This window comes from Ictidomys tridecemlineatus, chromosome 9, assembly GCF_052094955.1.
Source record: "Ictidomys tridecemlineatus isolate mIctTri1 chromosome 9, mIctTri1.hap1, whole genome shotgun sequence".
In the NCBI taxonomy this organism is placed as follows: Eukaryota; Metazoa; Chordata; class Mammalia; order Rodentia; family Sciuridae; genus Ictidomys; species Ictidomys tridecemlineatus.
The window spans coordinates 130,330,686-130,347,453 of NC_135485.1; the positions used below are offsets into that span (position 1 = coordinate 130,330,686).

At 34.9% G+C, this 16,768-nt stretch overlaps 1 protein-coding gene across 2 annotated transcripts in view; it reads right to left on the reverse strand.

The window, feature by feature from the left end:
• Window positions 1-5,663: 5,663 nt before the first annotated feature.
• Window positions 5,664-16,768, reverse strand: part of Usp38 (ubiquitin specific peptidase 38) — a 41,023-nt gene continuing 29,918 nt past the window's right edge. For both annotated transcript variants that reach the window (XM_078022076.1, XM_005327561.5), the window contains one exon: window positions 5,664-16,050. In XM_078022076.1, the coding sequence (XP_077878202.1) occupies window positions 15,889-16,050 (162 nt within the window). In that variant the 3' untranslated portion in view covers window positions 5,664-15,888. The remainder of the gene's footprint in view (window positions 16,051-16,768) is intronic.

Below are 16,768 nucleotides of genomic sequence, written 5' to 3' on the forward strand. Positions count from 1 at the left end.
GCATAAACTGGAATCCTTTAACTTGTCCAATTAGTGTAAATACCAAAGGAAAACTACCCAGGACTTAACAACAAGCCAAAGGAAAGGCAACATGTTCTTTCAATGCCGCATTTTAAGTTGCCTAATGATTATTTGATCATCAAGAAAGCATCCTCAAACTTTAGTGTTCATCATGATGGTGGTTAGAAGAATTGTGTCCTTCCCAAAATTTGCATGATTTAAGAAAAAAACACCAGAAGGGTAAACTATGAAATTAAACAAAAATGGCTACAGTACCAGTGAGGAAGGAAATAGAGTAGGGAATAGAAAAGGGACAGAAATTTGTGTTCTTGAAATACACTTTTTGTAGTTCTCAAAATTTTTATTTTAGAACCATGTACATTGTTTTCCAATTGAAACATGATTTTACAATTTTAAAATTAAATTTATTTTGACTATAACATAAAAATATAAAATTATACATATTAGTTAATGGAGAACCATGTAGCATTTTTCAAAAAAATTTTTAAACCTTTATTTTATTTATTTATTTTTCATGTGGTGCTGAGGATCGAACCCAGGGCCTTGCACGTGCTAAGTGAGTGCTGTACTGCTGAGGCATAACCCCAGCCCCCATGTAGCATTTTGACACGTGTATTTTGTATAAGGTCTACATCAGTTTGAACATCTATCTCCTAAAACATTTATTATTTTTTATGGCAAACTTCCTAAATCATTTTTCTACCTTTTTGAAGTGTACAGTGTATTATTGTTATCTACAGTCTACAGCAATTGCATACCAGAAATTTTTGCTCCTGCTAATTGTAACTTAGTACTCATTGACAATCTTTCCTCATCCCTCCCTCCCTGCTATTTTTCCTGGTCCCTGGTAACCACCATTCTGCTCTCAAAATTTCAAGAACTCTTTGTAGATGGCACCTCTCTCAATTCTCATCATCTTGTGCTTCTCCTCTGCTGTCAGCCACTGAGCCTCTGCTGACATGGCTGCCAGACTCAGCTCTGACCTGCAGTGACTACCAACAAGTGCCCTGTGGCCCCCATGCCCTGCGTGCTGCCTCTTATTTTTTCAGTTGTGAAAAATTTTTATATAAAAAATAATTCTTAGATGAAATCGGATTCCCTCTTTCTTACCCTGCACAAAAGTCAACTCAAAATGCATCAAAGACCTAGAAATTCGACGAGACACTTTGCAACTCCTAGAAGGAAACCTAGGGTTAAAACTCCAACAGATAGGTGCAAGCAAAGACTTCCTCAATAGGACCCCTAAAGCTCAGGAAATAATTAATAAATATTAATAAATGGGGATGGTATCAAACGAAAAAGCTTCTGCACAGCAAAGGAAACAATTAAGAGCATGAAGAGAGAGCCTGTAGAATGAGAGAAAAACGTTTCGAGCTTCTATTCTGAGAGAGAATTCATATCCAGAATATATAAAGGATTCAAAAAAAAAATTAGTATCAAATGAACCAAAAAATCCAATTAATAAACGACTCAATGAACTAAACAAATATTTCTTAAAAGAAGAAATACAAGTGGCTAAGAAAGATACAAAAAATGTTCAACATCTTTAACAATTATGGAAATACAAATCAAAACTACAATGAAATTTCATCTTACTCCACTTAAAATGGCGCCATCAAAAATACAAATGATAATAAATGCTAGAGACGATGTGGAGAAAAATAAATACTTTTACAGTCTTTGAGGGATTGTTGATTAGTACAACCATTATGGAAGTCAGTATGGAGTCCAATCAAAAGACTAGAAACAGGACCTATGACCTAGCTATACCACTTCTTGGTATTTATCCTAATAATTAATGCCAATGTACTCTAGTGACTCATGTATCCCCATGCTGGTAGCAGCACAAGTCACCATAGCAAAATTATGAAACCAGCCTATGTGTCCACCAGGGGATAAATGGATAAAAAAAAAAAATGAAGTATATGTACACAATGAAGTTTTATTCAGCTATAAAGCAGAATGAAATTATGTCATTTGCAGGAAAATGGATGAAACTGAGAATATTATGTTAAGCAAAATACCAAACTAATGTGGTCAAGGATTATATGTTTCTCTCATATGCATAAGCTGGAGAGAAAAATGTAAAAAAAAATGTGGTGGTGGTGGTGGGGAATCTATGATTACTGAAGGGGATCAGTGGAATTGAGGAAGAGAACGGGGGAGACAGGAGGGGAGGGTCAAGGGAAGTTCTGGGGAATGAAACTGACCAAGTTATATTGTTATATTTTGTGCATGTATAAATATATAATAGGGAATCTCACTACTTTTTATAATTATAATTCACCACTACTGACAAAAAATGAATTTTTAGAATTTAGTGATAAAAGTGGAAATATTTAAAGACTACAAAGTCTGGGATTGCTTCGAATTAATTCCAAAGGGAAGCAGGTGAGATGGGTACATTGGGATTCATTACAAGTTTGGGTTTTTATATCTCTGATATTTTCCAGTTTGAAAAATAAGTTATACATATAGCACAGGACAGCTAACATTCTCCTTGAAAGGTATATTAGCAAGGTTTTAAACCCCTAGATACATTGTAGGCCTGAAAGAATAATGAAGTTCTTGATCTCCTATCAGAATTCAGAGGTGTAGTAGGCCAGTGGATTTTAAAACAGGTCCTAAAGCTGTTTTCCTTCAGTTCATCTCTTTTTCCCTCCTGCTGCTAACAGACAAATCCCATCCTGTTCCAATCTGTCCCTAGGCTATTCTAGAAACTTCTTTTTTGTTTCTTCCCGTAGCACAAGAACAGAACAGAATAGAATACAATGAAGCATACCAAGGCCTCCTTAAACACAGATGTTTAAAACAAAAATCAAACCAAAAACTCATAGGATGTACAGGTACTATTTTTTTTTTTCCTTTTGGTAAGTGAGAATTGGATCACTGAGCTACACCCCAGTGCTTTGAATAGGCACTATTGATTAAAAATACTTTCAAAGCAACAATGAGAATTTAGGCTCACTATCTCATTAGGTAAAGGTGATTAAAAAAATAAAATAAAAGATAAAACAAGTACAAATACATGTGCATAATAAAAAATTTAAAAAGTACAAAAATATATTGCAAAAAACAAGTCTTCAAAAGCATTAATACTAGCAATTTATTGTATATTCTTCCAAAGATACTTTAAATATATTTGTAGAAAATATAATTTACATAACACATATTGTAGTATATTATATATAGTTAATAAATAATCTTTAACTTTCTCCAATGCTGTGATTTTGTTTTTTTTAGGACTCCTTTTTACGTTTGTACTATCATTTATACAGTGAGCAAAAAAAAAAAAAAACAATTCTGAAATAACATTTGCCTCACATTTAGTTTTTTCTTTTGGTTTTGACAACTCAAGCAATTTCATTTTTCCAGATGAGTACTTACAGGACTGCCTAAATAAAAATTTAAATTAGCATGGGCATAAATTCACTACTGGATTTCAGCAAACATTTTTCACTGGGTCATAAAATTTTCAGTGTCATAAAATTTAACATTTGAAAAAATAAAACTAAATCATCCTGACTTTGCCTCCTATTTTCCTAGTTTCACAATTGTGGGTTTTACAAAGACCCAAACCATGGGGGTTTTTAATTAGAAGCTACCATGAATAGTGACTTTGTATTAAATCAACCATTGCAGGGTGGGGAAGAAGCCCAGAGCCTCTCTCCCCCTCCAGCATGGGGAGGCAGAGACTGGGGGGGTGGGAAGGAAAGAGAAGTCCTTGCTTCTTTGCAAGTTCTACCCTTCAGGATCCTGTATCCTATTCTCTTCTTAGTGCCTCTCATTGGAGAAGGGCCCATATGGCCTGATGTCCATGCTCACTTTTCTTTTTTTCCCTTCAGGGACTGGGGATTCAATCAAAGGGCACTCTAACTGAGGTATATCTCCAGACCTTTTTAATTTTGAGACAGGGTCTCACTAAGTTGCCTGGTCTAGTGTTGAATTTGCAATCTTCCTGCCTCAGCCTCCTGGATAGCTGGGACACAACCCCTCCCCCCACTCCCCTCCAATACTGGGGATTGAATCCAGGGGTTCTACTGCTAAGCCACATTACCAGCCCTTTTAAATTTTGAGATAAGATCTCATTAAATTGTGGAGGCTGGCCTCTAACTTGCAATTCTCCTGCTTCAGCCTCCCAATTCCCATTTCTAAACTACACCTTTAAGTATGAAATAAAATTGTAAAATCCCAGCAACTGTCCTCAAGCCTGCTATCTCTCTCGGTGACCTTCTTTCCCCATTGCCCTCTTTATCCCCCTTCCCTTTAACATCTCCATTGTCTTTATTTTCAACAGTTCAATTAGTTCCTAAGAAACCCTGATTACTCCGTCCTCAAGGACAAGTCAAATCCAAGCTGGTCTTAGACCCCACCTTGTCTCTGTCATCTCTTTCCATGACAAAAACTTGGTGCGTTTCTTACCAGGTTATACTTACAGTAGATGAACCTACTCTGAAAATTCATGAGCCCATCAGCCAACCAAATTAAAGAGAGATTATACAAACATACTCTAAAGATCAACAATTCACAAATTAAATAAATGCCAGAGAGAATCCACAGGAAGTGCAATATAACTAAAATCTATAAAGAAAATATTTTTCCCTATTTTCCCCCACCCCCCACCCCCACTGGGGATTGAACCCAGGGAAGCTTAACCACTAAGACACATCCCAAGCCCTTTTGTGTTTTATTTTGAGACAGGGATCTCACTAAGTTGCTTAGGGCCTTGCAAAGTTGCTGAGACTGGCTTTGAACTTGTGATCCTCTTGCCTCAGCCTCCCAAGGCACTGGGATTTCAAATGTGTGCCACCACACCCTGCTTGCTATGGTTTCTGACTCTGCTTTTTTAGTTAAATACATTAAGGCACAAATGAACCAAATACTTTCCCTCAAAAACCTCCTACCTCTCCAAAAATTGAAATTTTCATACTTTTTCTTATTCTGCCAGTTAAGGGACATATAGCCCTGCAAATTCTAACAGACATTTCTTCAATTATCTGTAACTCACTTTGGGAATCACAAACTATTATTAGATCAGATACAGATCCCATTATTAGATCAGATACAGATCCCATTCAAGGGTTTTCTTTTCAAAATTTAAAATAATACTGAATGAATTTTTAAAAATCACAAGGTTATCATCAGCTTCTGGGAAAACTTCTTGCTAAGAGCACAATCTGGGCTCAAAACATTTTTTGGAAGCACCCTAATATTTTGCTTCATGATTCTGATTTGCCTAAGTGCATTATCTTGCTAAGGACACCTCTCTCCTGTGCATACTGCCTAGCAGAAGGGTATTATGGTTCTTCAGAGGAAAAGAACAGTGGAATGTACACATAATTATAAGAGGGGCTGTACTAAATTCACTAGCATGAGTAGAGGCTTGATGGTCCCACAGTGGCCATCAATCAGCTGCAGAGCCAGGGGAAACCAGAAATGGCTTAGTTCAAGAAATCTGGAAGCCTCAAGCAGTTCCAGTCTGAGACCTGGAAGCCCCCCAGAGAGTAGTTAGTAGAAGTCTGCTTTCAAAGGCTGAAGAATCTGCAGTCTGATATCCAAGGATTAAGACAGCAGCAGCAGCAACAACAAAACCCCACCCACGTGAAAAGTCTACCTTGCACATAAGGCCAGCTTCCCCTTAATTTTGTTTTTTGTTCCGTTTGGGCCCCTAGCTTATGGGATGGTGCCATTTCTATTCAGGTCAGGTCTTCTACTCTTCTCTCATTCACGTGCCAGTTGTCTCTGGAAACACTCTCACAGACACACCCAGAAGTATGCCCATTTTCTTTTGATCTAATCAAGTTGATAAGCAAGATGAAGCATCCAGGTGCTATTAAGAAGTCCTAATAAGAAGTCTGTTGTTTTTCCGTTGTGTGCAGCTGTCTTGCCATAATGGCATCCCCTGCAGCTGACTCTGGAGTCTCTAGTGCATGTGGTTTCATAGATGGTTGATCTTGGACGTGTGCTTTCAACGATTGTATCCAGCAGGAGAGTCATCATTAGAAATATATAACCGGAGAGAATCCACACTTGGTGTTTTTGTTAAGCTAAATTTCTATAATGGCTATAATGCTGCCTCAAGAGAAGAGGATGATGCAAAAAAGAAGTATAGAGAGAAGACACAGAAAAGAGGTCATCTGAAGAGATAGTCATGTGCCTGTGCAAAAGATATTGGTAGTTCTACATTTTTTTTTGTTTTGTTTTTTACTTGGAGGTGTATAAGGAGTAGGCGAGGCAAGTGTGTCAAACTGGTTTTCTCACAGATTCCATGTATTTGTATGATTCTCAAGATTTTTTATTATTATTTTTTTCATTGCCAGCTCTCAGAGTAACTGTTTAGCTCTGACCAGCTTACTTATTTCTCCCAGCTCAATTATGCTGTGTGCATTGGCAATGGCGACTCCCCTTAGAGTGATTTTGAGTATTATAGTAAATGGGGCTAGGGTGTAGCTCAGTGGTAGAGTGCTTGCCTAGCATACATGAGGCTCTGGGTTCCATCCCCAGCAACACATCACACACACACACACACCACACATAAATGATCTCTTAAAGGTGATTGATTAGGGTCAGAAAATGAAAGTTAGAGTAAACACATGGCTCTTTGTTTAACAGCTCTGTTCAATTTCTGCAGAGAGTAGTAACTCATTAACTAATGGAGCCTTGGGAGGTCGTCACCAAACTCTTGTCAATTGTGTTCATACATGTTATTAATGAAGATGCTTTTTATAAAAAACACGATGACTTGCTCATTGTTCTTTATTCAAAACCAGTACTCCAGTGGTTAACTGATACTGATTCTCCTGGGAAAGGAAGATAGGGAGTATTTAAAGCCTTTACTGTCAATCAGTAGTAGATCTGGGAAGATAATTTATTTGCCAGATGGCAGCCAGTCTATTATTTTGTCTCTAGCACCTAACCATGGTGGCCTACTTCTTTATGTTCTGATAAGGAATTGTGGAATATTCAATAACTGTTCCAGACAATTGCTGACCTGTTTATTGGCAGCCAGCATCCTCACTGAAGACAAAATAGAATATTTGGGGTTGTCACTTCCCAAGGCAAGATTCTTACCTTTGCTTGGAAGGTTTTCTCTGTTACTATTTTGCTGAATTTAGGGGAAGCCAGTGAAGACTGAGAGGCAAGTTAGTCTTATTGTTGTAGTTATTTTGTGTTCATTTTAGCCATGGGTGAGTAAAGTTATAAACTTTTGTCAAAATATTGGCAAATAATGTTTATGCCACATTACTTCTGCTGTTACTAAAAGCCAAAAGGATATAAATTATCCAGGGAAAGAAATTATTCAGTAGAGAGCTACAGAGGTATACCATCAATTTCAGCAACAAACTGGTTTTCCAAATTCTGAGCCTAGGTTTCAATATTTTTCTCATGAACTCTGGACCATGGTTTGAGACAGAACCAAATTAAGGCCAAGCTTGTCTTACACACCTGAGGATGAAGTTCTCTAGAAATATGAACTGTCAAAAATATAGCATGGATAGTCCAACATCTGTCTTGGACTTAGCCAAGTATAGACCATCTTGGAGAAATGACATGGCAGCAGGTCTGGTGTTCTGTTCTGGAATGTTGTGATTTTGATATAGAGACCATACAAACCACAAGACAGACATCCTGAAAAATATTCACCTTTGTTATTGTCTGCTTCAAGAAATGAGGCTTAGTGGTAGGAAGTGGAGGACAGAGTATAACCCAAGATGAAGAAGTAAAAATAAACTTAAAAAGAAGTCAAGATGTTCTAATGTGCTTGAGCAGATGTTATGAATTATTTCCTTTATTATATGGTAGATAGACTGGCTAATAAGTTGTCAACAGCAGCAGTATTAAAAAGTAATTTTATTGGTCTGTTGCCTTAATAATGGGGAAGTCATCAGTATTATTATAAGTTCCTCTTTCAGAATTCATATATGGTTCATTTGTTTTCTCAGCTGTTCAGAAATTTAATATATGAATACTCACAGTTTATCTAACTAGTCTTCATGGACATTTGATTATTTCAAGCTTTAGGCCATTATGAATACTGTTTTAAATATTTAAAAATGTATTTTGTGCATGTTTTGTTGGATCTATCTCTAGTTGTGGAGTGGCTGGATAATAGAATATATATATAAAAAGTTATATATATATAGAAGATACTGCTGGTTTTCCAAAGTAATCATAAATTTTTACTCCCATATGTAGGTATCTATTAGAGTTTACATTTTCCATTTTCATCAACATTTGTCTAAATTTTTTTATTCTATGAGCATTTAATGGCATATCATTGTGGTTTTGTGTCTTGATTATTAATGAAGTTCAGCACTTTTTGATGTTTATTAGAAATTTGTTTTTGAAGTGCCTTCTCAACTCTTTTGCCCATTTTACAACAAATTATCTTTTAAAATTTGATTTATGGGGGGGGCTAGTGTTGTGGCTCATAGGTCAGTACTCACTTAGTATGTGTGAGGCCTTGAGTTCGATCCTCAGCACCACATAAAAATATTGTGTCTACCTATAACTAAAAAATAAATATTTTTTAAAATTTTGATTTATAGCTGTTATATATATTCATATATCTACAATTATGTTCCATTCATGGCTTTTTTCATCCTTAATGGTGTCTTTGATGAACAGAAGTTTCCATTTTAATGTAATCCTTTTTATCATTGTTTTCTTTCATGATTAAGGCTTTATTTTAAATTTCTGACACTAGGGATTGAACCCAGGGGTGCTTTACCACTACACTATATCCCCAGACCTTTCTGAGACAGGGTTTCCCTAAATTGCTGAGGCTGGCCTCAAATTTGCAATCCACATTACTGGGATTACAGGCATGTATTACTGCACTCAGAATGACCAAGGCTTTTTGGGTCTTATTTAACAATAAACCTTTCCATTCACCTAGATTTTGAAGATATTCTAATAGGTGATGTTTTAGAAATGCATAGATTTACAATCCACAAGAATATATTTTGTATAATGCGTGAAGGGATAATTTTCTTTTCTTTTCCATGATTATTTAATTGCTTCACTAATATTTAACAGAAAAATTATCATTTTTACAGTGCTCTAATGTTTGTACAGTGCTTGATGTCTAGGGTGACCAACTTACTGCAATTTGCCTGAGATTTTCATTCTTAGCTCTGAAAGTTCTGTGTCTTATGAACAGCCTGTCTCTAATGAACTAGGATGGGTGATCACCTAATTTTTGTTATAAATCACGAATGCATATAAGTATAGGTTTACTTCTGGATTATTTTTTTAAAATAGAATAAGAAGCCCACTTTCTCTTTACTATCTTAGCTGTGTAGTAACCCTTACTATCCTGTTTTAAAAAAAGTCATCCTACCTTTCTTTCCAAGAGTCTTATTTTTTTTTGTAATTTTTCATTTTAGAATCAGCTGAATTATCACAAACAAGAATTCCAAGATTGAGATTGCATTGATTATGTAGATCAGTTTGAGGAAAAATTAGCACTTATAATATGAAAACCTCCAAGTCTTCTTTAATTTTCTAAATAAATATTTTGTGTGTGGAGGTCTTGTGCATTTTTCCCCAAAACATCGAACTTGTAGATTTATACCAAACAGATTTTTGTGTTGTTTTTAAATTTTGTATTTTAATACTTGCCCTTGGCATACAGAGTGGCCCTTTAATTTTGCATATTGACTTTGTGTTAGGGAAGTTACTGAATTGATTAATTCTACTGAATTTATGTATAAGTTAAATATTTTTATGTTAATTATTTTGGATTTTAAAAATAGAAGTAGGTGACTGGCTCAGTCTGTAGTCCATGTTTATACTTCTTTTCTTAGAGTCTCATGTCTGTCAACCTGTATGGTAGATGCGGCAGGAGATGGAAATCGTTGCTGGTGGACACGGTGTGCGATTCTAGCTTTTCAGTTATCCTCTCTTTTCTGGACGTACTGTAAATTGAGTCCATTATGTCAAGTCTATTTTCTAGCCTTCTTTTTTCCTTTGTGTAGAATCAAGTTTCCATCTGGTAACACTTTCCCTCAGCCTGAAGAATTTTTTTCTTTAACAAACCTCATAGTGCAAATATTCAAGAAAATAATTCTCTCAGCTTTTGTCTAACAAAATGTATTTCATTTCCACTTTGAATGAAGTTTTTACTGGATCTAATGAACATTCACTAGGTTTTTTTCTTTTCTTAAGTTTTTAGATGTCATTCCACTGTCTTCCAGCTTGCATACTTTCTGATTACTGTCTTTTGTTTCTCTATATTGAGGGTCATGAACTTTTTCTGTCCATTTCAATTATTCAATTCTGCCACTAGTGTGAAAACAGTCACGGACAATATTTAAGCCAACAGGTAAAGCTGTTACAAAAAAACTTAATATATGAAAAAAACAGGAGATAGGGTAGATTGGTCTGAGCTGTATAATTTGCTGACCTCAGTTCTATGCTTATTCTTTTTGTCTACTTGTTTTCTTTATGACCATTTTAAAGTGATTAAAAAGTGGAGTGCCTTGGTGTGGTTTTGTTTATTCTGCTGGAGGTTGGCCGAACTCTTGGATCTGCCATTTCTCTCTCTCTATTGTATTGATGTTTTTTTTAGACATTCCTTTTAAGCTCCTAGTTTGCAAATTCCATTCCCAATTTCCCATATTTTCTGCAGCTATTTCTATTGATCGGTTTTTCTCCTTGGTATGAATTACCTTTTCTTCCTCCTTTGAAGGTCTGGGTAAATTTTGTTCAGGTGCTGGGTATTGTGAATTTTACTTTTGTATATAATGGGTTTATTCCTTTAAAAACCGTTAAACTTTGTTCTCTATGCAGTCACATTACTTACACAATTTAACCAGAATTCCATCCTTGCAAGGCCTGCTTTTAATCTTTGTTGGGTGTAAAAGATTAGTATGGACTTTTTGGGACTGGGGTTGTAGCTCAGTGGTAGAGCACTTACCTAGCATGTGTGAGGCTCTGGGTTCGATCCTCAGCACTGCATAAAGATAAATAAACAAAATAAAGACATTGTATCTATCTGCAACTACAAAAATATTTTTTGAAAAGTATGGACTTTTCAAAGAGAAATATTAGATACAACCTAGGATGAAAGGGGGACTAATTTTAGGGAGTTAGAATAAGACTTGAATATATTAAACAGTGAGCTGGAATTAGTCAGAGAAAGTAGGATAAGGAGAACGGTATGCTCTACTGAGATGGGCATATGCAAAGGCCTAAACATGGCAATTACATGATGTTGTCTGAGTCAAATGATGCACAGGTCCAAAATGATTGAGGGGGAACAGAAAGGACGGAAGAGATTAGGCTAGTTAAGTAAGCAGATAATAGACAGGTGCAGAAATGAGCTGCTAAAACATGCTTCCCAACCCTTTGGATTACCATATCAAGGTTTTAACAAAGCAGATTATAATTTTTTTAAAGGAATCATGTTAGAGGTGCAAGATGTGGTGAGACAGATTGGAAGAATTTTATTTCATAATATTTATCTTAAGCCTTTATTATATAATTTGCTTAAAGCCTTTGCTCACATTTTTCTCCTTGTAATTGTTCCTCCAAACTAAAGCACTGACTTAGAAACCCTAAAGACTTGGATTAAGATCTTAGTTCTGATTTTTCACTAGTTGAATGATGTTGAGCAAATTCCCTAATCTGAGTCTTTATTTTCTTTATCCATAAAGGGGTGAGGAAAGGTGTGGAATGAGCTTACAGGGCTACTATAAATTAAAAAGACATAAATACCTGCCAGTGTATAGCACTTGGTAGAATATTAGCATATACTATTAGTCCCCTAAGATAAAAATCCTAGGAAAAGAATTTCTTTCGAGCAGAAATTTTTAAGCCAGATTTCAAATTTACATTGCAAGAGTAAGTTTAATAATGAGGATGCCTGGTCCCCACATAATTTAACTGGTCTGGGATGAGGCCTGAACATAGTATTATTTTTTCCAAGTTCTCAAAGTAATTTTTCACATGAATGCAAGGTTTAAAATTGCTATTTAATCTGGGAAGGTTAATCTTTTCATTCTTCTGAAATTAAGGTAGGGGTGTGTGTGTGTGTGTGTGTGTGTGTGTGTGTATGTGTGTGTGTGTGTGTATGTGTGTGTGTGTGTCTGTCTAGCACAGAAAGCAAAACATCAAAATATATCTGTTAAGAGAAAAACAACTGCAGGCCATAACAGACACTGAGAGAGCTGGCAATACACTTGGCTGACTTCTTAGATTCTATTTTTAATGTTAAATCCACATGAGTTATGTAACATCGGGGCCAAAGTTTTTATATAACAAATCTTTTTGAATTTCTGAAACTCAGATTGTTGATCTTATAAAATTTTTGATTCTCCTTTCTTGGAAAATTATTTCTATAGAATCCTTTTCATATGGAAAAGCTGCAGTTTTTTTTTCCCAAGTACTTTTTTTTTTTTAAATCCCTCATTCATTGTGAGGTTCATTTTCAAAAAAAGGACTCTGTACAAAAATTAACTTAGTTAAAAAAAAATAATAAGGCCAACACTGAAGACATATGACAGTTTGGTAAATACTTAAGAATATTTGGAACACCTTGTAGATTAAAAATATTTCAAAAACTTTCTTGAGATACTTTACTGATTTTGCATTTAAGCTTTTTAGTTACTGGATTATATTATCCAAGATTTAGCCTTATTCCTCCAAATGATATCACTGAGATATTAATAATAAAGAGTTCACATTTCCTAATAAGTTTATAAAATGTAAATAAATTACCCTCCATCTCAGGAATATTTAGTTTTAGAAACCTAAACTCTATACGAAAAAAACAGATTGTGAAAGGATATATAAGGTATAGCATTCTTATAAGATAATATATAAATACACAGTAGTGTTTCCTCTGAAATATTCATTGAAAAAGCATTCTTTATATAGAGTATATTATTATATAATGTACAAATTTGGAAACAAAGTCTAAAACATCAAAATGATGATTTTCACTAACTGGACAGACTATGCAAATTTTTTTCCTTAAACTATGCTAGGCACAGAATAAACATCCAATCTCACTTATAACAGCATGGCACTGAAGAGGTAGGACATAAAAAGATGACAACTTTTGTAGATGGCATTATCATAAAAAGAAGAGATTTAGTTTTGTAATATTTTTCTTCTCCCCAGATGTGAGTTAATAGGCTGTTTGAACCTGTCACAAGGATACTCTAGACATCATGAGGGATTTATATTTCTACATCCAAAGGATTCTACTGGTATCTTAAAGTACGGAGACAAAAGTCATGGCTCTCTAGTCCTTTAGCTTCCCTGATTATTCAGCTGACACAGAGGGATAATGCTTGAATGGGGGATGAGCTAGAATTCTCCAACATGATCTGTAAATGTCCTAATTCAGAGCTGCAGGAGCACCTGCTAGCGAACAGGTTATGAGGGCCTATGAGACAACATCAGAAGTATTTCCTTCTTAGAATATCTCTCTGGAAAAAAATAATACTTTTCTCAATGTGTCAACAAACATCTTTGAGGATAAGAAACTCAAATTTCCAGCCTTTTATTTTTGTTTGTAGTGAAGCCTAATATGTTCTTTCTTACTTTTTTGGGTACTGGGGATTGAACTCAGGGGCACTTGACCACTGAGCCATATCCCCAGCCCTATTTTGTATTTTATTAGAGACAAAGCCTCACTGAGTTGCTTCGTGCTTCGCTATTGCTAAAGCTGGCTTTGAAATTGTGATCCTCCTGCCTCAGCCTCTGAAGTCAATGGGATTATAGGTGTGTACCTTTGTGTCCAGAATATTACTGTATTTTTACTCTTTGAAATCAACTCAGTATTACTATATTGCTAGAATTTAATCTTTATCATTTTGAAAACTCAATACATATTATCTTAATACATAAAAATCATTGAGCTAGGCACAGTGGTACACACCTGTAATTCCAGCTACCTAGGAGGCTGAGGCAGGAGGCTCACCAATTTGAGAATAGCCTCATAACTTAGTGAGACTCTATCTCAAAAGAAAAAAATAAAAGGTTTGGGGATATAGCTCATAGTAGAGAGCCCCTGGATTCAGTATCTAGCACTACAAAAAAGAAAAAAAAAAATCCTGGAAATTCTTGATACTCAAGGATAAAATTGTGTCCTATTGACTATAAAGAATTTTCTAGAAGCATTTTAACCCAATATTAATTCAAGCATTAAATGACTTCATTAATTTCAATAAATGCTAAAACTGCTATAATCTGATTATAAATTATTTTGCAGCCAGTGGATAACTGAACACACAGGGTAACTCAGACACTCAGGGTAACTAAAAAAATCACTATTAGGTCAAAGGAAGCCACAGGAAAGTACGATAAAAATCTTTCTGGTTCGTTCATTTACAGAGAAGATAAATGTTGATTAATTCTGTAAAGCATTGCCAGTTTTAATCAATTTTCTTAATCTTCTGGGTGATTAGACACAGGTTAGGAGTGGGGAAGTAGTGGAATGAAGAGGAGGTGTTGTTTTTAAATGCTGCCACAAGAGCTTGGGAAAAAAGATAAACCCCGAATCACCAAAGAACCTTATTTCCTTAAAATGTTTTCAAAATAAATATGCGACCAATCTTTAGAACAATGCACAACCATGGATAAGTTAAAACCTTCAGGAAGGAGGATATTTGGGATAACTCTTGAATACTATATAATCAAAACCCAGGAGAACTGACATGCTTCCAGTTTCCTGGCCAAACATAATGTGTGATGGTAGGGGCTGGCATTTTCACATTGTATCTGAAACTAAGAAATAGAAACAATTGTGGAAAACATAACTCAAAAAACCCCAAAAATTCCAAATATACAACTCCAAAGATACGTTAACAATGTTTAATGTTTTGAGGATTAAGTAACAAATCAAAAAAGATTTTTTACTTAACTAAGTTCACTTCCTTTGAATTTTTCTAAGAGTTAATTAAAAATTGACTATTATACTTACTGATTTAGAACCATCAGATTTTGCTTCTGGAAAAATCTAATACCTTTCAAAAAATTACAATTGTAATGTTAGCACAAAAATTACTTCCTAAGATTTCATTTTTTAAAAAACTTTTCTGCAGCCAAAGATTCCTATTTTTGAATTACAGTACTGCAAGGCACATACAGAACTCACCTCCTTCAAAATACACAGATGATACTCCCTGAAATATAAGTTTAAAATTCTTGAACAATTAGAAATACGACAAAGTTAGCAATTTTTAGGTAAAAACATTGCTTCTACAGGATCATGCACCTTTCTTAAAATCAATTCAGCAATATGTATAAATAATCCTTTTTTAAAACATGTGTACTTGAAATGCAGATACAGTGATACTGAAGATAGCACTAAACAGAAACCTGAAAAGTACTATAATTTGATAAATTTTGTTATTGCCTTCATTAGAGACTGGATCATCTCTAGTATTTTCAAAGACTTGAATTTAATAACTGGGCAACTACCCAAGAAATAAAGGTATTTCTTTAAAACAACATTTCTTACTTCTAGCATTGATTTTTGTATAAAGAATGCTAAGTGAATTATGTATTTTTTTGTTTAGTAGAACCCAAGATAGACCAGTTAAATGCTTCTACCAAATTTAGTGCAGCTTAATTAGGGACCAGGTACATTGTTTCCTCTGAACATTTTTGGTCGAGCATGACTAACCATAATGCAAATGGAATCTTAAGAGGTAGATTTTTTTCCCATGATGCATTTTGTTAATAAATGTATTGTCAATAAAATAAAAACAAGCACTGTATGTGTGTTCTTAAAGTACAAGGGTCTAATGAAAAGAAAAATAAAAGATAGGTATGATATTTGTTACAGTCTGACATTTTAACAGTCATAGTATTAGATGTTTTGTGACCAGTGCATTTTGGACACTCTCGGGATCAAAATACGAGTCTGCCAACTGTATTAAATCCTCCCCCACCCCCTCCACCAGTTGGTCCACAGCTTCCTGGTGGGTCATTGTCATCAAATCCATTGGGCCGAAATGAACAGGAAGCAGATGCAGCTTGTAGGGCCCGGGCTCGAGCATTCAACTCTTGTTCCTAAAATTAAAAATAGTTCTTATAAAGATAAAATGCTAAGTACATGGATAGGTATATTGCACAAACAAATATTCCAAAGCTGCCTTAATCTTTAATAAGCATCTTTCAAATCCCAATTACTTTAAAAATATTGACATTAATCCTTCCCAAATCCTACTGAAGTACATAATCACCTTTGGAACAAATAAGGCAGAGAACAAAATCCTCATGTAACTCCACAGAATGACATATCTCAAAACATAGAACGTTTCAAGATCTCACTTTATAATAAACTGTAGCCCCTAAGACATACATCTTCTTTACAGAAAATATTACAGCCCCTGCAACACTCTTTTATAGGAAGAATTTCTTCTTCTATATAAAACAGAATTCAAAGATTCTAACAGTGGGTTTTCTATACTTTATCACCTGGAGCTATTTTGGAAGTGAGAGATTACAGTAAAAGTTAAAAAGAAACACTTTGCATTTTTTTCTCACCCTTCCCTTAGGCTACTTCTTAACACTAAGACAGATTTCAAAAACAACCGATAAGTAAAATGAAGTCTATCTCTTTATACTAGTAGTACTTATTACTTTTCCCTACCAGAGTATTAGAACTTTTATCAGGAATCAGTCTTATTCATTTATGGCACATATTAGGTGTTCAATAATATCAATAATTTCATATTAGAATGCTAGTTGGTGCATGGATTCAAAAGGAATAATGTGAGTAAATAAT